Raw genomic sequence first — 23,266 nt, 5'->3', positions numbered from 1 at the left:
AACATTTTGTACAAATGTATCACTTCAAAAGTTCTGAAAGATTTTTAGTGCGCTTGAAATCATTGTAATAATATTTAAAACGTCGATCAAAAGTCTTAGTAAGAAGAGTTTCCCGGCAAATACATATTAACGAACGACACCAGTCTACTATTTGGATCGTACCGTTATTTGTGTTCAAACTGACATATATGGTTTATCATTTCGTTTTTCTATGAATTCCACCAACTACATAATGAATAAAAGATTTTCCTGTAATTGATTAACCCATTAATTACGCATGCTGTGCTTGCACCTATTAGGGTCAATGGCCAGCAGCGTACGTCTCGTACATATACATACACGTTTCGTATCACATAGAGTTCTGCGTGGCCCTGGCATTTTGGGGTCATCGCAATACGACCTGCGAATGATCAGAACACCGGGAGTGAAACAGCCATAACAGAAGGCATCCGAGGTAACAACATATTTTTGAAGTCACGTCAAGACAGATTGCTATCAAGCACGTCAATATTTTGATCTTGTTTACGCAGATGTTTTCAACGATAATTACCCACGGCGCAGCTCTGCCAAGAGAGTGCCAATTACAGTGATACCGACCCGCCAATTAAAAAGGCATTAACAACATTTTTGCTCACAGATTAATACAAGATTAGTAATACGCGCCAACTATTGTAGGTCGAGGTCTCACTTTAATGATGGCGCCTTTGAACATATGCGCATGCTCAATGATGATAGGTGAAAAGTCAACATGACATTACTAGCGATGTATTTATATACAATGTATTACAACTTACTGTGTGTCAAGTCCACCGGGAATAGGGCTATACAATACATATGCTTCTTTTTTTTGTTTTCTTTCTGTATCTTATTTCTTTTTAACTGAAACTGTAAAACTACTATTAATTGTTTAAGGTTGAATCATGGTCGATACGATTCTGGTGTCAGTAATATGGGTACAAATATGGGTACGGTTGCCACGGATAAAACAATTTCAGGAATTATTTGCTTGGCGGAGGTATGTGCTCTCCGAGTGCTTTTCTAGTTTGCAATGGTACTAGTGTTACCATAGTGACATCACGTACAAACGTTGCTTCCAAAAGATGTTACAAAATCACTTATGATCAACCTACAACAATATATAGATCTATATTAAAGCGTACCATGTATTTCATAAACACATTATACACTGATTGTGTTTTGTTGACTGAAATACGCAATGATTTAAAGCGGGAGGGTCATACCCTGTGCACGCAAGGGAATAGAGTCGAAAGCGACGATAACAACACACGTTAAAAACGCAAAGGCTCACGGGTAGACGCTTGTTTGTAAACAATGACACGCTATGACCATCTGACGCATGCGCAGGTGACGACTTCCCCGCGTTAACGTCTGTAAACAAATCGACAATCTACATGACGTCAATACGCACATCACGATGAAAGAACGACAATCAATAAAATATGTCTATTTATGGAATATTTATTATGAACGAATAATGAAATAGATGCGATAAATCTGTTATCTTTTGAGTCATACAGTGAACTGCGGGATGAAAATGTCACGAAAGAAAAAACGATTGCGGGACAGTGAATCTAACCCCAATAAAATGTCTCGTGTCACGTGCAGGTCATTCTACTCAATTGAAAATTTGTATTACTAGTGGTTGATTCTGGTATAAGCGTTAAAAATATCCCCATGGTTACCACGGTATTATAACTTTTTGTTCAACAAATGTTCTCATGTGGTAATATATAAATATGTAGAGACATTTGTCACGTGATTTATAAGCTAATAAGTTTTTTTATAAACCGCGCCCTCTTGTGACGAAGTGCTCTTATGACGTAAACAGGTGACACGAAGGCAGTTCAAAATGGCGACATCGTTTTGATCTGTGGTCTTTCATCAATGAAGAATATGTTTTTGGTAGATTTTACTGAATTTTAAATGACGAACGACTACACAACCAAACACAGTAGATGCTTTGAACAACATTAATATTATGTCATTTTGAAGGGGGATAATAAAATATTATTATTACACTGGCGTCCTCTTGACGTCACGGAAGCGCTCTACTGCTAGAGGGCGCTATTATTATGAATGGTGTATCAGAGGTCTCGTAATATATTGTTATAGTGTAGTGTTTTACCGAGACCAGAATTGTATATAATTGACCGCAGAATAAATGCACCATACTATGTTAAACCAAGTCAATCGAGAGAATCAGTTGCGTCCCCGAAGGAAGTTCCTTAGTTGTCCCTAGTGGTGCATCTATGTACGGTGAATGTGCTTTCATGTGATTTCCGATAGAACAGTCATCGTACGTTAATTTGTATAACATTGTGAACTGACTATGTTTTTCATCAAAGCTTAGTTAAACGTATCTTGGTCTTATTTCGGGAAAAAAATATGTTTCTGCCACAGTAAATGTACAATCCTTTTTTCTAGTGACATGACTACATTAAAGCGCGGTGGTCGTCGCGCTGCGCATGGCGACATTTTACCACAATCCAATGCGCTCTTCAAATGGAAATCTCAAGTATAAGGTTTGGCCTCTGCGCGACTTGCACTGAATATCGCCGTTGACTCTTTCGATACCTTCCAATCACCTAAATATTACCTAATTAAAGCCATCTTTGTTTATATGCGACCCATATATCTCCCGCATGCGTGGCGCGACGACTATCACCTTTTAAGGCCGCTTTTCGCAGAAACCCTGCAAAGAATAACATTAATATACATTCCACTTCCGTATTTATTCTTTTGACATTTGTGAGTTAAGTTTTGATTTAAAAATCTCGGTAGTTTGTGACGAGAGCGCGGCTCTACAATGAAATAAAGTATGAAAACGAGGGTTGTTTACTATCCTGTTACAGCTGTTTTGAAAGCATATTTGATTTATTATTATAGCTATAACATATGTTGACACAGTTCACTTAACTTAACGGAGACTTTGTTTTTCACAACTTCATATGATTACATAAATGCCAAGTGGTGTTTGAATTTTAAAACGCCCTCTCACTGTAACATGAAAAGGTTTAGGCAGAAATAGATAACATGAATGGTACATGTGAGATAAGACCAATTGTCATGTGTAAGCGCCTTGCTGTCTGTGTAATATTTCGTTTCCAGTCGAATTGAAATCTAGGGATATCATCACTGCGCACGACGTTTAGATATAATGCAATATGTGCATACTTTACGATGAAAGATAGAGGTCAGACAAATGCGATTATACATACACTGACTTTTTCTTCAAGGCTCAGATCTAGATATTGACATCACTTGAGCAGATACTCGTATAACCTTTCAAAATGAACTCCAAGTTTAGGTTACTAATTATGCGACGTCACTACAACGAATGAATTTAAAGGGCGGTAGTTTATGTATAATCGCATTTGTCTGACCTCTATCTTTTATCGTAAAGTTTGCACATATTGCAATATCTCTAAAAGTCGTTCTCTCCATTGCACCATGATTTTTTTTTCAAAGTATTTTTTTTTTATAAATTGAAGATATTGCCCTAACGTGGATTTTTTACAGACCAGATAACTTTTTCTGTCATCTTTCCCCTCATCAAATCCGTGGATCGTTCTGACAATTGTAAAAAAAAGTGTTTCTTTCATAATTCGCGTCAAAAGACACGGATTTCTGTACAAACTCTTGTGAGCACACCTCCATCCTTCTCTCTACAAACCATAGACGAGGGTCTATGTACAAACTTAACGTTCTTTTCATTTGATTTTAGTGTGTCGGCAACTTGATATGGGCGTGGCAGCAGTATTCGGACCTCCCACTTCTAAATCAGCCACAGCAGTACAATCGGTGCTCAAGGAGCTGGAGGTCCCCCACGTTGAAGCCAATTGGGACCACCGAAGACTTCACGATCGTTTCTCAATCAATTTATATCCAGCCCCTAGTTTGATATCAAGGGCGATCGCCGACGCCGTTGGGCATTATAAATGGAAAAAAATTGCAGTTTTATACGAAAATGAGGAAAGTGAGTATGAAATCAAGCTTTTTTGGCGTATGATTTAATATATGTACGTCCATAGCTTTTAACTAGTATCTTACAGCAATGTTAAAATTACCACGACCATGCACACGGTCAAAGAACAAGAGTGTGTTTATTTTAGATCGGCGAGGGCGCTCTTTAGCAATATGACCAATATGCCGTCGCAGTATGGCGCCGTTTGTATAAATTGTTGTGACTAGTCTAGCATTTCGTACGAATTATCACTAGCGTGAAAATGTTTCCACAAGTTTTATTAACCGCGACACGTGTTCATTTAGAAGTTGAAAAACAGAAGCGAGCAACGCCAATTCCCCCAAGACCGTTAAGCCATGAGTAGTTTATACCAAATCAATAATGAGCGATCGAATGAAACTCTTGGTTATTTCGATATTTGCTCCAATTCGAAAAAAAAACTAGCTTTTTTCCCGGAACCCGGTAATAAAGCTCATTTATACATACAATTTTGCGGTATTGTACTGGGTATTTTCATCCTACCATATTAGAAAACGCGAATTCCAAATATTGAACGATTATGACGCGCGTAAGCGTCCTCTAATAAGAAAAACAAAAAATGGCTGCCCTCAGGGTTTGACAGGGCCCAGACAATAAAGCTAAATCTGTTCTAAACGTTTTGGATTTCGGCAATCCCATGATGTATTCCTGGAGGAAAAGATGTATAATAATAAGGAGGATACCTCAAAGTATGCTCTCAGACAGTACCCCCATCGCATCGACCTCCGCTGCGCTTACTTTTCGGTATAATAACCTTATATTATTTCTGAATTGGGGCAAAGATCGAGGAACACCCAAGAGTTTCAACCTATATCTATCTAAAAGGTGAATATGGCGTCATGAAGTAAAATGATGGACCATCCAATTAGTCTCATCAATATTGTTATCTGTTAGTTCTTGAAAACCAATCGCCGCGCGTGCGTCATCGAATACATTCACACTGTAGTGTAACCATGGTATTCCAGTCAGTATCATTGATTTTCATTATGCTATCTACGTACTTTGCAAATTTCGGATTTTTGATTTGTTATAGGCTTGGTGAGGCTGCAGGATGTTATCAAGCTATCGTCGCAGCTTCATATTACCATCAGTGTACGACAATTAGTCCCGCCAAATTTTAAATCTGTGCTAAAAGAGATCAAAAACAGAGGTCTTAGTCACGTGATCGTTGACTGTGAGTTTGTGCACGTTATAGAAGTCCTTGAACAGGTAGGTCTTTTTTTTTCGCTTGGGTTATGAATAATCTCGTTGAAACATTGCTCACATATCTTGCAGTTTAAAGAGCGAGACCCTGTCACCATGACAATCTCATTTCAATTTTATTACACCTATAACTCTATTTTTTGCTTTATTTCTAGGCCTTAGAAGTTCAAATGTTGACTCATAACTTTCATTACTTCTTTACAAGTCCGGTAAGTTGAAGCTATGGTTAGACCAACATTTCAAATGTTTGGCAAATACGAAGTTTATTCGATTAACAATCTTGATCGAAAAATGCCTCACTGACGCCACTAGACATACAGAACACGATATCGACATCTGTTATTATGGCGTGTGTTGCCAGCACAAAAAAATAAATATTAGTTGAATAATATTGCAACTCTTGTTGTTGTTTACAGGATTTCCATCTCTTAGACGTCGAAAGGTACAGCGAGGGAGGGGTGAATTTAACTTCGTTCCGGATGATAAACGAGGATGACCCAAAGGTGCAGACATTACTTAGAGAATGGAGAATAAGACAGAGGGAAGAAGACGTTCCGCTACAGAGACGTAACATGACGGTATGTACGTTCTCATATCAATATTACACGTGAAAATAGACAGACAAGTATTGCACGCACAAACCGGGCGTAAATTTGTTTTCCTTGATACTTTCTCTCATGAATTCAAGCTTCCGCTATGACGCGGTTACTCAATTGTGGTACCGATTTCTGCGAAACTTCAATCAATGTTAAATTTCGTCTTCTTTAATCGCCATGTTTATTTTTACATAATTAATTATATACCCTCCAGAATAGGACTCACTGTTCCCATAGTAACGTGGACTGGTATCCTCCTCCTTTTCAATTGTCATGCAACATACCACATGATGTAAAATGCATAATATATATATATAATATTTATATATATATGCAAGAAAGTGTACAGTTATTGTGAGTTATGATACGCCCTTGCGCGCGAGGAACGTAGTACGCGCGAGACACTAAATGAGCCTGGGTAATATACTAACTCGTATCACTCAGTGATTTACATCAATTCCTTTTACAGACTGAGGTGGCGCTAATCTACGACGCCGTTGATGTTTTCACCCAAGCTTTGGAGTCTTTGGATATTGGTCAATCACTGACAGTACGTGAACTGTCATGTCAGAAACCTACTACATGGCATTATGGACTCAGTCTGTTCAACCATCTTAGCTACGTGAGTATCTAACATTATCTTCGTGCGATATCGCTATCTGTAAAACGTATATAGCATCATCTCAATGGTCATGCACAATTAAGGACGTTTTCGATATAAGTTACATACAATGCGTGGTGTGTAAAATGTTGTGGTGTTCACAAATTCGCACATGCATTGAAGAAAACAAGTATAACCACCGTCATTTATAGTATCACGTGGATTATGTATTCAACATAAAGTAACACGATGTGTGCTTTCTTACAGGTAAACAACTGGCAAGGTATTACCGGCAGAATACAATTCGACGAAAACGGTTTGCGAACTTATGTCAAGATGGACTTGATGGAGCTTGTCGGTTCTCGTTTACAAAAGGTATAATTTTATTTTGAATAGTTTGGGCATATACATGATGTGCGTTCAATAGCATAAAAAGTTTTCGAATATTTCCACCAATAGTGCTTCCCTATTTTGAATAATAAGGAACTTATAATATATTTCTTTCTTCTCTGAATTCTGTTTTGATTATTTTATTCACAGAATGCATTTTTTGAAATGAAGAGAATATGACTGATGAGTTAGATTAGTGTAAACTCGTAAATGTTAGCATTTCAACTGCTTAATTTCAAATGTTGCAATACAGATATTACATTGTTACTTGGTTTAGGCCTACGCAAATTAGCTAATTAACTTGCATAGAAATTTACCCCATGTTAAATGTTTCAGGCGATGCTGAGTGTTCCGATGGAAACAATGTCAAAGCAAATTATGCAATTGCAACTCGATCCTAAATTTTGTGCTGATCATTTTTCCAACAATAGTGTGTATCTAATTTGAACGTGGTTACAGCGTTATATGATATCTATTGTTTCCATGGTAACAAAGTGGAAATAGGATCTGTGGCAGCCGCTGTTTTTGTGTAATGTGTATGGCAACTTTTCTGGAAATTCGACATTTTTATCCGGTCTGTAATGATGTTTTTGCTAAACGACCAAACCATTTTATTTTGTAATCTCATTATTACCGTCTAACTAATGTCATCGTTCTTTTTAATTTTAGGTGGGATTCTGGGAACCCGCCACGGGTACGAACTATACAATGAAATCTGGCCGTACGGACGACAACTCAACAGAATCATTGAAAAACAAAACATTTATTGTGACTACAATATTGGTAAATATCACCATTAATTAGTAGTATTCCATTTGTATAACAATTAATTACGTGACATCTTGACGTATTCGTCACTGTTCAAGGTGTTAAAGAAGCTGTGTGAAGAAGCGGTGGCAGGCCGGAAGTAGACATTATTAAACTAAATATCACTCATCGATGCCTAGTTCGACGTCTTACAGTAATTTACAGGTTACAGGAAAAGCCTGATACGATTTGAAACTTGTTGACCTCTGACACGAGTCAATTGTAACACATATGTGTTTGGATATCTTAAAAATGGCCGCAGCTGATTCAACCAATGAAAAAACATCCAACATCATTAGAACGTAATCGCAAAGTACGATACAAATAAGTAATATTCGTGTTATCCATTTCAGGAAAATCCTTACGTTATGAGAAAGAAAGCAGAAAATGGAAAAGTACTGGTGGGGAACGACCAATATGAAGGCTTTTGTGTAGATCTGCTCGAGGAGATTAGTCAAATACTGGGGTTCAAATATAAAATCGAATTGGTGCCAGACGGCAAATATGGCGCTCCCGAGGAGGACGGTCAGTGGAATGGAATGGTAGGACAACTAATAGCAAGGGTACGTATCTACACTGGTGGTTCTAAATGGCCACAGTCATTACATAGCCTGTTCAAATTCCGTGTAAATGTACAATTTTTCACGCGTTGTTTGTGTGATTTAGGACTTATAGTAAGCCATGGAGATAGAAAGGGTGAACACAATGCGGCATTAGTCAAGAGTGACTTTGTACTGTAAAATACTTTATTTTCACTTGGATTTTATTTTCGCTATTTTCGCTGACTGGCTGATTCAGTGAAAATAAAATGCAGCGAATATACCTTTTATCCTATATTTTACATTCAACTTGTCGAAAAATTAGAAAAAAATAAATTCCATATAAAACACCCAAAAAGTCTTTTCAGTGAAAATTATTTCCCGCGAAAATAAAGTATTTTACAGTATCATAATTTGCGTAGGAAGCACCAAAACAAATTAAAAATGTGTCTTCGCTAATTTTGGCGTAACAACAAAATATATTTTGACAAAGTCGCGTACAGATTCGACTGTTAACACGAATTTTCAAACTTTTAAGAATTATTCAGTTAGATCCCGTCATGTGAAATATACTGCCAGACTTGAGGTAAGGGGGTATGCAATGTAGGTAAGTCAGCTATATGCTGGGAACCCAAAATTATAGTTTTGCCATTTTACATTAGCTTTCAATTTTGACAACTTAACTTCAAGTTTAGAAATTTAGAGTTTTAAAGCGGGACCGGGGGTCGTCACCTGCAAATGTGACAGACGGCCATAGCGTGTCGTTATTTACAAACTACCCACGAGCCTTTGCGGTTTTAGCGTGCGTTCTTATCGTGGCGCAGGTGACGACTTCTCCACTTTAAGTTAAATACTAGTAGCCAAATAAGTCGGAAGGACAAACAACTCTTAGCTTAAACATAGCAACGACATTGAATCATGAGATGATTTAATTGAAAAGTGTGTAGGACTGAACTATTTTATGTAAAAAGTGAGAAAAAAAATTCAGGTTTTCGAAAGTAGAGGGAAGATGAAAGCTCGGGTTATGACACCAACAAATGAAGGACTTGAGTACTATATTGCAAAAGTTTTGTTTTTCGCTTTATTGAAAGTAGTAAAGGTCGTGGCGTGTGTGTTTAAGCGCACATTCCAAAGCTGCCACACACAACAAACAGTTCTTGAACAATTTATGGAAATTCTTTTTTTACGTAAATTGTAAATCGAAATGACGAAATAAAGTAGCGGCGGAGCACACAGGTTGAAATATTAAAGCGCATACTGATACTGAAATCATAACTCGATTGTGAATAATTCATTGACTGGCGAGTAACATCACGGATTAATATAGTTGTTGTTTCTTTCGACATTACAGAAAGCAGATCTCGCGGTGGCTCCATTAACTATCAGCTACATCAGAGAAAAAGTCATCGATTTTGCCAAACCCTACATGAATACCGGTATTTCTATCCTGTATCGCGTGCCTGAAAGCAAGAATCCTGGAGTGTTCTCATTTCTAAGTCCTCTGGATTTCGATATATGGTTGTACATGCTGCTAGCATACCTCGGTGTCAGCGTATCTCTTTTCATCCTAGCTAGGTTCAGTCCATACGAATGGTATAACCCACATCCATGTAACCCAGAGTACGATATGGTGGAGAATCAGTTTAATCTCATGAACAGTCTCTGGTATAGTTTCGGTGGATTGATGCAGCAGGGTTCAGAGGTCGCCCCGCGTGCGCTGTCTACACGAGTTGTCAGTGGGATGTGGTGGTTCTTCTCACTCATCATCATTTCTTCATACACTGCTAACTTGGCTGCTTTCTTAACTGTCGAGAGAATGGTGTCACCCATCAAGGACGTTGACGACCTGGCTTCACAAACTAAAATTGAATACGGGACGTTGTCGTCTGGATCTACTACAACGTTTTTCAAGGTATGCTCTGATCGTAGACTCACAGCGTTGTCAGAGTAGTGAGCGTTATTTTTGTTAGTTCGTTGGTTGTACACGCAAGCACCACAATAAATCCTGCTATTTCAAAATGGGATAAATGTCAAAAAAGTCACAGCCATGATATATTTACACTGGGCTGATTAAACCATATATCAATCGAATTATAATTAATGGTGTATTTTAACTTGCCTGTTTGCGAATTCACATTCTTGATAAACTAAAGGCGTATTCAAATGCCCAAGACGCACCTGGATAAGTAGTAGAGTTCATGAACTCTAGAGGGCGTTATGAACACAATACTAGTTCGGGTTACATCGCCCTCTAATTTTTGATTCCCGAAACCTAGGTGGGAGAAAGTAGTTCGACAATTAAAATGTTATAATTTAAAAACAAAATTCACTCCAATCAAAACCACCTATATTCGAGTTACACCTTGTCTGGCATAGAGCATATTTCCCGTACAGTGTCGCCTCAATTCCTTGCATTATTTCATATATTAAATCTGTTTTTACTTTTACTCCTCCATTTCACAGAATTCTAATATTGAAATCTACCAGAGGATGTGGTCGTTTATGAGTTCCAGACAGCCAAGTGTCTTCGTGAGCACCACGGAGGCTGGAATTGAACGAGTTCTCAACTCTAAGAACTACGCGTTTCTAATGGAAGTGACCTTCAACGAATACGTGACTGCACGAAACTGTAATCTCACGCAAATAGGGGGTCTCCTCGACTCAAAATTTTACGGAATCGGCACTCCACTTGGTAAATTTAATTGCATGTGTTTAATAATAAATATTTCAAGTTATTACCTGTAAATTGCCTTACTGAGAATGCTAATGACACGTGATACAGTTCAACCAATCACATTTGTAATACATTTCAGGTGCTTCGTACCGGGACGACATTACCATAGCAATACTGCAATTACAAGAGGGCGGTGCGTTACAAGAGATGAAGAAAAAATGGTGGTACTCCGAGGGGTCATGTGAACGGAAGGACAAGAAGCAAGAGGCCAACGCCCTTGGATTTGGGAATATAGGCGGGATTTTTTTCGTACTCATAGGTGGCATCGTTTTAGGAGTTATATGCGCATTTGGAGAGTTTATATGGAAATCGAAGCAGAACGCAGCACTAGATAGAGTGAGTTGTGTTTTATTTTATGTTATGCAAGCGGGATTTCTTATTTGCAGCCCAGCAATTGACATCGATACCACACAACATGCCCTTGACCATAAAACACAATATTAAATATATTGAAGATGCAACAGACAGACAAACTCTTCAATTTGTGGGAGTGATAATGTATAACATTATTATATATCAATGTGCATATTTGTGTTTGAAAGCTAAGATTGAGTTTGTACTGTAATATCACAGCAAGAAAAACTCTAGTCACGGATGATGTTCAACCTGTTTCAAACTGCTTCGTCATTGGGTGAAGTAATATTTCCACTTCAGACACTATATCATAGATGTGTCGTTTTTTTACTGGATACGCCTATTAAGGGCATGATATATGAACATGCATTTTCAGAAGTAGTATCAAGTAAGTGATACCAGAGGTACATTACTTGGGGTTTGTAACTACGGTGACATGATACCAAGATCCCGTCACAATCTCGCTCTCGCATGAGCGTACCAACTCAGAAAAATGCGAATGCGCATGCCCGAGGTAACTAGGATACTGGGATGTCCAGGTGGATCAAAATAGCTGCTCACGATATGACGGATTACGAGAACTATATTTTCTGTACATTTTCGATGTATTACATTTTTCACTATGATAGTGACAATAAAAGTTTTATTTTTTCATTACAAACCTTGAACATTGATATGTGTCATGTCAGAAGGTCGTAGCCTCAGTCTCGCTATCTACGAGAAGAGACTTGAATGGGATCTTGACATGATGTCACCATACAGTACTATGCGAGTTGCAAACCCCAAGTAATGTACCTCTGGTGATACATCCATTTTAAAGCAGGAGGGTCGTCACCTGCGCACGCACAGGAATTGTGTTCTAAGCGACGATACCAACACATGCTAAAAACGCAAAGGCTCATGGGCAGACGCTTGTTTGTAAACAATGACACGCTATGGCCATCTGACGCATGCGCAGGTGACGACTCCCCCGTTTTAACAATGGTGGATGTTTTGAGCTGAATTTTTTTTCTGATAATTAATTTGGTTCGATTCACAGAAATCTTTATGTGCAGAAATGGGACAGGAACTATCGTTCGCTATTCGATGCCAGTCAAAGAAACCTCTACCCAAAGATTTAGAAGAGAAATACATAGAAATGGCGCAAATCGGGCCACCACAAAGGCACAACCCTACTTCACCAAACCTCAAGAACGGCAGCACAATCACCATGCGAGAAAACGTGGCGTAGCCAGGAAAATGCAGTTTATTGACCGAGCAAATAATAAACAATATATAACTTACCAACATATTGGGAATTGACGTTTCCCGAATATCTCGTCTTCCATAAGAGCACAAATTCAGATCCAACAAGTGAAGAAAACAAACATTTTTCAAGTGGCCGGATTTTAGTGGACATCATCGAATGACTGACATTTCGGTAAACCGACATAAATGCAAACTATAAATAAACATTCAATATGTTCTCTGCCATGACGTGTACTTTTCATCTGTTGCTAGGCATACATGCACGGAAGTGCTGACGTCATCACTTTCTGTGGTCATTTTTTTACCCGAGTCACTGGAGCAAATAAACTCCGGTAGAACGCACATTCGGTTCACCGTACCAGTTGTGGAGTTCGCCGATCCGTGTATTGCGTTCGAACGCCACGGTGAATGCCATGGATACTTTTACAAAGTGGACTTTTTATACATAGACTTTAGTGTGCAAATGTCGTTTACTACATGGGCTGAGCCTTATTTTTTAGTGATTATGTGAACTCGCGTTGCCATGGTAACGTATGTTTTGTATCCACAAGCTAACCTGTTTTCTTGTCGTTATGACGTCATCAGTCGTAGTGAGAAACTACCTGAAGCTGAGAAAGGATTTTCTTTTAACTGCGGTCAAGACGAAGAGTCTGGCCAAGTGACTTTCGGGTTGATTGAATTTAAAAACTCGGCCAACTCGGTAGGGCATTGCCATATAGTTGGTATAACATCGCCGTCATCACCATGGGAACAGTAGTAGCAACGAAGGAATCTTGCTTATCATTCTCAAGATATGGGAATTCAGGTCATCCTCTTGCAACTTAGATAGAGTTATTTGCGAATTTGTTTATAAGCTCTATGTACTGATTATATTTATTCTTTCAATGTTTGCGACCCGTTTCGGTATTTTACAGTTTGGTGTCTGGAAAACGTTCAGTGGTATTTGGAATGTTTGAAATGCAGCAAATCATCGCATTGGTTTACACATTATATATGTACAACGGGGGAACCACGCCAACGTTGAACAACGCCATACATCCGGAAAACGTTTACGACAACTCAACGTGACAAGCGTAGTGCCATTAATGTTCAATTTCCCGCGATTAACGCTGATACGAGGTCTTAAGTATAAGTTTACTGTTCAATGACATTTTGGAAAATTCTGTAATTGTAATCATTCGGCTGCGGGTAACTTTTGACGACTGCACTGGGACGCATTTCTGTAACAGAGAACACCAATTTTAAATTCCTATGCAAAACACTTATTTCAGCATATTATGTAGGCGTATATTCTCAAGATGTATTTGATATATAGTTTATTGAGATCCCATGAGAAATGATATGTCAAATACAAAATGTAACAGTTATTATATAATTATCAGTTTGGTATCCTCGGGGGCGGAGCTACGTCACGGACGTTCTACGTTGCTAAGACGCGCACCACTGTACCACGTATTTCTATGGGGCTTTGTGCGCGCTGCTGTGGAACGCCGTGGAGCCGGTGAAAACTCGAGAAAACAACACAAACTCAACTTTGAAGTAATCCTGAACAACCAAATTCATATATGTTACACACGTAGGGCTAATCTTGTTACACTGTTCAGGGGACTCTCAACAACCATCGCAAAGTACCGTTTTCTGCGAGTTTTTGGTCTTTGTTTTCACCGCGAGGGTTGCCAGGCGGTAGAAAATGCCCGGATGTCCGCCCCCGAGGATACGTTTAAGGAACAACAAAATACAAATACGTCCAAAGCAAACTACATCAAAGCTTTTTGCGCAACATAGAGGGCGATATAACTGTATATAATCATATGTACCAAATGAATGTGGATGATACGTAAATTAGAAGCCTACTCACACATGCCCAGAATTTCGTGTTGGCTTAAAAAAAGTTTGTCGTCACCAGTCATTTTTTTCGAGAACACGGTGGCTATGTTACAGAAAATAGAGTATACATATGTCAGTATTAAAACGCCTTCACTGCTTGGCTCAATGGTAGAGACAGTATCTATATCTCAAATTGTTGGCTGGTGGTATAGGTTGAAAAAATTACATAATTTTTAACAAATTTAGGTTTTAAAAACCAATAAAATTGTCATTTTGCATTGTTTTCATGAAACAGTTCTAAAAATTGCAGTTATTTGGTCAATTTTCAAAATATGATGTGTATCACACAAAAAAAGAATGCTGTTTCACGTTAACCTTGAACTATAACCCCATGATTGTACATAAAAAGCAAATTAACATTTCTTGTAATTTTGACCAATTTTCTCAAAAATTCACTACGAGTAGGCTTCTTGTTTAATGCAGTCTTACATTTCGTTATACAGATAGAATAGAACATGACTAGACATACTACGGCAACGTATACGAATAAATCATGTATACCTATGTATGTCCACTGAAAGACCAGATCTTAATTAAATTACATTACATTGAGTGGCATAGTATGAAGGGGAGAACCTGTCAGAGAAGCGAGTGATTTGCATGAATCAGTTACGTTTAACGTAACTGTTTACGGATTTTCAAATCAACGAGTGAAATGCGGGACATTTTTCGGAAAAAATAATAATAAATGAATCACCATGTTTGAGCTATTTTTTTTTATATAAAATACACATTATAATGCTGCAGGGCGTTCCTACTCTGTCTCAGTGCTAAGCCAATCAGAATAGTGTGTGTACATGGTGTTTTTAGAACCACCTGAGCTTACTTGACAATGAAGAACAAACACGTGATCATGCAAGATTTGTCATGGGAACTACTACTTGTAGAAGTCGTGAAACTTCTATACTCGTCTATACAGAAATAAATTAAAGTACATTTTCTTTATTTCATATTTTATTTACTTAAAGATCGTCCATTTGAAGTAAACGTAGTGGTTGTTAATATTGTTGATGAAGTGTTATATCATTTGCATAATTGATTGGTTTGTTTCACATTAAGTATATAACGCTGGTCGGACAACGCTTAGTGATTTTTTGCATAATTTACTATAATTTGTAAGAACTTGATAAGTTTTCTTTAATATCTTCATATAGAGGCTGACCATATTTGAAGGAATACTTTAATATTAAAAACTTTGTATTGACAATTCCAGAATAATACAAAATACGATAGGTTGCATCGAAAAAAAAGTTTTTGTTTTTTCACATTCTTGACCATACAACTGTACGATTTGCATGGAGTAAGTAATCGTTAGTGTTAAAAACATTAATAGTTACATATGATCAAATACTCGTGTTTTTACACAAATATATCACATTTATTGGTCGGAAAGTATGTTTTTTTTTTAAAAACAAATACCTGTTACGACCAGTCAGGGTATTGTGCATAATAGTACGTTGATCTTTTTAACATTATATGCTTTCAGGCTGAATGATGATGTGATATGCCGGACACCAATTTCTATCAGGTCTTTATCTATATTTAAAAAAATAAAACAAATTATGTGGATTCACAATTCAAAATTCAACTTTGTTGTTTAAATAGTTCGTTCAAAATCACTCGTACACACTGGATAACATGTTTTACGCTCCAGCATATCGCGTCTAAGAACGCCGCAAAATAACACAACAACATCGAAGGAAATTATATAGAGGATATTTCATCTTTAAGACATTGTTCGAATATGCTAAAGCGGGAGGGTCGTCACCTGCGCACGCGCGGGAATTGAGTCCCAGGCGACAATAACAACACACGCTACAAACGCAAAGGCTCATGAGTAGACGCTTGTGTGTAAACAATGACACGCTATGACATATGACGCATGCGCAGGTGACGACTTCCCCGCTTTAATTGTGAGTTTCAGTTTATTTTATAAAACAACATTTTAGATGTAATTACCGAAGTTACCCACAATTTCTTCGAGATTGTTGTTATGACAACGTGATTTACGTTTCATTTTGATGTTTATTTAAACACATCTTTGCTATTATTATGATAATATATGCTGCGTTTTAGTGTTGTGTAAATTTAACTTCTGAGCAGTAAGAAGTAGCAGCTTTATTGAAATGCTTTGAAATATCGTTGATGATGATAATAATAATAATAATAACAATAATAATAATGATAATAAAACCATCTACATTTACGTGTTTGTTATTTTTTATTCATAGTGACGTAAATGCATAATTTCGTAGTTATCCTTGGTTAATGATGCTTGGACAACTTGTTATACCAATTAATCTTCCATGTAATTATATCATAGGTAGCATCGTTCGAATCGCACGGTTAAATCATCCTGTGGTACCGTGTGTGATTCTACAAAGTAGTCTCGTATTTGACACTATAAAATACAGAGATATGATTGGACGTGCCTCAAAAACAATCAGAATTGGCGTGGTAATTCAGTAATGAAATAAAAACAAAGGGGAATGTCAAATTGACAATAGAGGGCGCATTTTGAAACATCCTCCATGAACATGAGCTGCCAATGTATGATGGTTAGGTCATGGAAGAATAAACGCGCCTCGGATCACCATTCACTATTTCATGAGCTGATATACATTATTTTACTTTCCCTATTCATTCTACGAGCATAAATCACTTGCACAATAACTTGCGCTATCTATACGTGACGAAGTATTTCTGTGACGTCAGAGAGTAAATACACTCATTTGTTGGTATGTTATGTTGTCGTCCGTACAAATAATATTATTATTGTATTTATTTGCAAACGGTCGTCGGACATTTCAAAACAATATCGACGATATATTCACTATACACCCATTTAAACCGTAAAATTCATAAAATCATTTAGTTGTATAACTAATAATACAGCTTCCGAAGAAACAGAAAAGTTATTCCAGCTCCACTTCATTGCAGACATAACATGTACTTAGTTGTGACAGGCTGCTAATCTACAATCTTTCCTCAAAGACGCAAGTCAGACGACTGCAATCGGGAATTTATTAGTCAAGTTAGATCAATAGGTACAATGTCCACTTTTCGGCAATAATCACTGAAGTCAAGATAGATTTTAAAAGCAACCATTAGGATGTATCTATGTTTTGACAGGCCAACCATACCGTGTGGTGGCGTGCTTCATTATGTAGTCATGCTGGAAACATCAACAAGATCGTGTCATCCATCCGTTGTTCAGTCGTGAACACCAAATTCACACCTGTGTTAATAGTTATGCACGTTCCATAATTATACTTTGGATCAAGACGTGGGGTCACTCAAAGTAACCATATTTTGAAAACAACTTTTTTGATGGGATGGCTTGTATTTCAAACGGGTTCGTTTGATATGAATAATAAGCAGACCCCAGGTTTATGCGATCAACAGCAGGTTTTGAATTGGCAGACTGATATATTTGAATGAGTAGTCAGACAGTGTCTTTTTCAGCGTAAACTACCGTCCGCAATTGGCTTCATTTCTAGCATATGTGTTGTCACGGCATGGTGTTGTCATACCTCGCATTTGATTTTAAAATTTGAATACTACAATAAAAGCTCTTTCTCCCAGTAAGACATGGTGGTGTTAAACAGCCTGCATATAGTAACCAAACTTTTTCTGCTCGAAACACCCCCCCCATTCCCACCGCGGAGTAGTATAGTATATCTAGCAGAATTTTAAACTTGGCTTCCATTATTGTTTTTGTCGTTTTTTGCCGCTATGGTTAATGATAGGCCGGATTCAAAATGACACCGGGCAGTGTCGTCGACAATTGATTGCGACACTAGAACTTCCTTTATAATACATGCTGTGTGATAAGTCATGTCATAAACCCATTTCACAGATTCTGCGTCAATCACTTGGGACTGCTTTTTTTTACCATATCAAACCCTTAAAGAAGTGCGTTACCATATCACACAGGTGTTCTGATATGTAATTCATGAGATGCAAATCGCCGCAGTGTGACGTCACACCTTGGTGATAACGTGTCTACGTGTATGATAAATATATATATATCTTTACGCACATGTGATGCCAACCAACGTCAGTAAAATCACAATCACTTGAAATGATTAGAATAATGTAAGTGATAAAAGCTGGGAACATTGTCGTATTTGGAGATCCGCATTTGACTGTCACGCTCGTCGCATATGGAGACATTAGTTCGGTAAGTTTTGAAGACTGACCGAAACGCATGATGAAGGGCGACATAACACGTCAGTAGTTGTAATGTTACATGGTTTTGAATTTTACTCAGAAGAAGTTTTATGGGTTGTTACACGCACGAAGTCAGATTTGATCTGATATAGTAGGCTGTTATGAGAATTTAGGTCATAGTCAACTCAACTCAACTGCGTTTTGGAAGGGTTCGCCGCGTAAGTTTTTTATTTTAGTTTCGGCTACCAGTTTAAGTGATGAGGCACTTCTTTTGATTTAATTTTGTTGCCACATTCAAACCTTGTATACTAAATAAATTCGACGTCAAATACGAACTGCTTATAAAGGTGTCCATAATTTCATTGGCTAAGCTGTTCTGTAGCTTTTAATACACATAGAAATAAACAAAGCAACAATTAGGATGTATCTATGTTTTGACAGGCCAACCATACCGTGTGGTGGCGTGCTTCATTATGTAGTCATGCTGGAAACATCAACAAGATCGTGTCATCCATCCGTTGTTCAGTCGTGAACACCAAATTCACACCTGTGTTAATAGTTATGCACGTTTCACATAATAATTATATTTTGGATCATGACGCGGGGTCACTCAAAGTAACCATATTTTGAAAACTTTTTTGATGGGATGGCTTGTATTTCTTTACACTTTCTTCTATGCTATCGATAAAGAGCCATTGCTCGAAACGTCTAGCTATTTTTAATAGTTATTTAGGACTACGATTACCAAATATTATCTTCTATATATGGCTTGTATTTCAAACGGATTCGTTTGATTTGAATAATAAGCAGACCCCAGGTTTATGCGATCAACAGCAGGTTTTGAATTGACAGACTGATATATTTGAATGAGTAGTCAGACAGTGTCTTTTTCAGCGTAAACTACCGTCCGCAATTGGCCTCATTTCTAGCATCTGTGTTGTCACGGCATGGTGTTGTCATACCTCGCATTTGATTTTAAAATTTGAATACTACAGTAAAAGCTCTTTCTCCCAGTAAGACATGGTGGTGTTAAACAGCGTGCATATAGTACCCAATCTTTTTTTCTGCTCGAGACACCCCCCCCCCCATTCCCACCGCGGAGTAGTATATCTAGCAGAATTTTAAACTTGGCTTCCATTATTGTTTTTGTTGTTTTTGCCGCAATGGTTCATGATAGGCCGGATTCAAAATGACACCGGGCAGTGTCGTCGACAATTTATTGCGACACTAGAACTTCTTTTATAATACATGCCGTGTGATAAGTCATATCATAAACCCATTTCACAGATTCTGCGTCAATCACTTGGGACTGCTTTTTTTTGCCATATCAAACCCTTAAAGAAGTGCGTTACCATATCACACAGGTGTTCTGATATGGAATTCATGAGATGCAAATCGCCGCAGTGTGACGTCACGCCTTGGTGATAACGTGTCTACGTGTATGATAAATATATATATCTTTACGCACATGTGATGCCAACCAACGTCAGTAAAATAACAATCGCTTGAAATGATTAGAATAATCTAAATGATAAAAGCTGGGAACATTGCAATCTGATTAAAATCTGATGTAGTGTACGGGCTTTAATTATTGTGGCTATAAACTTATTTTAATTTTATTTGTTATTACTTTTGTTATTAATGCCCTTTTATTTTATTATTTTACTTTGATTTTGATTTTGATTTTGTGATTTTTTTTTAATTCTGCCCTACCTACATCTGATCCGACGCCTATGTAAGTCCCGTTCAAATCTCGCATAAGTAACAGCCAATCACAGCCCCCCTTTTATACAGGTTGTCGGTTGCTTACTTTTCAGTGTAGCGATACTCTACGGGCAATCTTTCTGTACATTATATTTTGCCCACTTGAATAAACCATTAATAGAAAATTGCTAGTAGATTTTTATTTGCAAAAGAAATTCCACAGCATTTTACAATTGTTGTCATTACATTGAATATTTTTTTCACTTCCAACAAATGTGTACACTTCCAGATCTTCGCCAACCAAGGTTCGTTCATTCAGTCATCGCTTCAATTTTACATCACTGAGCATAATTATCTAGAATGGAAGCAAAAAAATAAGTAAATCGTAATGATTAGAACACTGTAAACAGCTATAGTAAACAATGCAAACTGATTTTAAATTGTATAACGGTCACCGGCCCACGGCATCGACGCAGAAAATTGGAGCAAAAAAATATTTCCTGATCAATTGCGATGTGTTCCAATAAAAAATATTTTATTCCAGTCCAAATCAGCTCAATTACTTTAATAAAGAGTTATTGTATAATGTACAAAATGATGATACAATTTGATGAATATTTACAGCTACGGTTTCAATACCGTAGACGATGTTGGCCCGATCTTTAACAAAACATCACCCGTCTCCAGGGCAGGCGACTGGAAAAAGACACTGGTGTTCGGTCGAAACGGCGGAAACAAAATCGTCACTCCCAGAATAACTATGCAAAATAACGATCTAAAGTCGAACCATTCAAGCCACAATATTAACATAATCAAAGAAAGCTTAGAAAGAACTCCCGTGTGCTGAGAGTTTTGGAGACACATTAAAAATTAATTCAAAATTACTTATACTTGAGATATTGATGGAATAGCTGAAAACTAATTAATAAGGTCTGCACAATGTACCAAGTTTCATTGGAATGTGATTAGAACCAAACAAATATTAATTATTATGCTAATTAGAGAATTAATATGAACAGATATTAACCCAAAATTAATCAGGCTGTCTATTGTCCTAGAGCATTTATGTACCAAGTTTTATTTAAATGTGATGATCAATACTTGAGATATTAGTATTAATTAATTATGTTAATTAGGTGATTAAGAAGCATAAATATTTACCAAAAACTAATATGGTGCATAGTCTTAGGTTCATTGAAATGTGATGGGTACTATTTAAAAGCTTCATTGAAATCCAATGAGTGGTTTTTAGACATCAGTGCAACAGCCATAGAACAGCAAAAAATTAACTAATTATGCAAATTAGGTAATTAATAGGCACAACTATTTATCCCAAAATTAATCAGGTCTCTGCATAGTCCTAGAATATCTATGTCGCAAGTCTCATTGAAATGTGATGATTAGTACTTGAGATATCAGGTGAAAAGCTGAAAATTAACTAATTATGCTAATAAGGTGATTAATATGCACAAATATTTACCAAAAAACTAATTAGGTCTCTGCACAGTCCTCAAGTAACTATGTACCAAGTTTCATTGAAACGTGATCATTACTACTCGAAATATCAAAAGCTGAAAATTAATTAATTATGCAAATTAGTTAATTAATATGTACTGATATTACCCTAAAAACTATCAGGTCTGTGCAGTGTCATATGACACATATGTACCAAGTTTTATTGAAATGTTATGATTAGTACTTGAGATATCAGTGAAAAAGCCAAAAATTGATTAATCATTATGTAAATTAGGTAATTAATAATATTAACAGATTTTTACCCAAAACTAATCAAATCTGTGCATTAGTTCAGAGCATCCATGTGCCAAGTTTCATTGAAATCCAATGAGTGGTTCTTCAAAAATCAGTGGAAAAGTCATAGAACAGCTTAAAATCAGTTAATTATCATGCAAATTAGGTAATTAATATTCATAGATTTTTACCCTAAACTAATCAAATCTGCGCACTAGTTCAGAGCATCCATGTGCCAAATTTCATCAAAATCCAATGAGTGGTTCTTCAGATATCAGTGGAAAAGTCTTGGAACAGCTAAAAATCAGCTAATTATCATGCAAATTAGGTAATTAATATTCATAGATTTTTACCAAAACCTAATCAACTCTGCGCATTATCCCAGAGCATCTATGTACCAAATTTCATCAAAATTTGATTAGTGGTTCTTGAGATAACGGTGGAACAAAAAAAGTGACATACATACATACATACAGACATACAGGCATACATACATACAGACAGGGTAACTGCAAAGACTCCCTTTTGTGCTTCGCACACGGGAGTCAAAAATGACTTTTATTGCATTTGACAATGATAAACTTACCGAAAAGCCGTGTTATTCTCGGTCGCTAACGTCGGTATAATCCGCCATTTTATTTGAGTGTGTTTGCCACCCGACTCCTCCCGGTGACGTCATCATGTGCGCTATAGAAGGAGGTATGTGATTCGTTGACTAAAATCGTCGATAGTGGGTCTCGTTGAAATCTCGTTGCATAGGCATCGGCTCAGATGTAGGTAGGGCGGAATTAAAAAAAATCACAAAATCAAAATCAAAGTAAAATAATAAAATAAAATAAAATAAAATAAAATAAAATAAAATAAAATAAAATAAAATAAAATAAAATAAAATAAAATAAAATAAAATAAAAGGGCATTAATAACAAAAGTAATAAAAAATAAAATTAAAATAAGTTTATAGCCAAAATAATTAAAGCCCGTACACTACATCAGATTTTAATCAGATTGGGAACATTGTGTTATTTGGAGATCGGCATTTGACTGTCACGCTCGTCGCATATGGTCAGATACATTAGTTCGGTAAGTTTTGAAGACCGACCTAAACGTATGATGACAGGCGACATAATACGACAGAAGCTGTAATGTTTCATGGTTTTGAATTTTTACTCAGAAGGAGTTTTTTTGGGTGGTTACAAGCACCGAGTCAGATTTGATCTTATAGGCCGTTATGAGAATTTAGGTTATGGTAACCTCAAC

General features: G+C 37.0%; 1 protein-coding gene and 1 long non-coding RNA gene across 2 annotated transcripts in view; one reads left to right on the top strand and one right to left on the bottom strand.

Annotated features, from left to right (window-relative positions):
- Positions 1-16,589, top strand: part of LOC100372244 (glutamate receptor ionotropic, kainate 2) — a 51,085-nt gene extending 34,496 nt beyond the window's left edge. Inside the window, exons 3-14 of the mRNA XM_078013558.2 lie at positions 3,746-3,997; positions 5,058-5,233; positions 5,383-5,436; positions 5,644-5,805; positions 6,293-6,445; positions 6,692-6,799; positions 7,484-7,597; positions 7,975-8,184; positions 9,512-10,072; positions 10,624-10,852; positions 10,974-11,230; positions 12,288-16,589. Coding sequence (XP_077869684.1) covers positions 3,746-3,997; positions 5,058-5,233; positions 5,383-5,436; positions 5,644-5,805; positions 6,293-6,445; positions 6,692-6,799; positions 7,484-7,597; positions 7,975-8,184; positions 9,512-10,072; positions 10,624-10,852; positions 10,974-11,230; positions 12,288-12,479 — 2,468 coding nt within the window. The 3' untranslated portion in view covers positions 12,480-16,589. The remainder of the gene's footprint in view (positions 1-3,745; positions 3,998-5,057; positions 5,234-5,382; positions 5,437-5,643; positions 5,806-6,292; positions 6,446-6,691; positions 6,800-7,483; positions 7,598-7,974; positions 8,185-9,511; positions 10,073-10,623; positions 10,853-10,973; positions 11,231-12,287) is intronic.
- A 3,867-nt stretch (positions 16,590-20,456) lies between these two features.
- Positions 20,457-22,840, bottom strand: LOC144361759 (uncharacterized). The gene is made up of 2 exons (XR_014930957.1): positions 22,596-22,840; positions 20,457-20,615 (listed from the first exon to the last, which is right to left on the bottom strand). It is a non-coding gene; the product is annotated as an uncharacterized LOC144361759 (long non-coding RNA).
- Positions 22,841-23,266: the final 426 nt, after the last annotated feature.

The sequence above is a fragment of the Saccoglossus kowalevskii genome, chromosome 11 (assembly GCF_978046115.1).
Source record: "Saccoglossus kowalevskii chromosome 11, keSacKowa6.1, whole genome shotgun sequence".
Classification (NCBI taxonomy): domain Eukaryota; kingdom Metazoa; phylum Hemichordata; class Enteropneusta; family Harrimaniidae; genus Saccoglossus; species Saccoglossus kowalevskii.
This window is presented reverse-complemented; position numbering and strand designations above follow the sequence as displayed.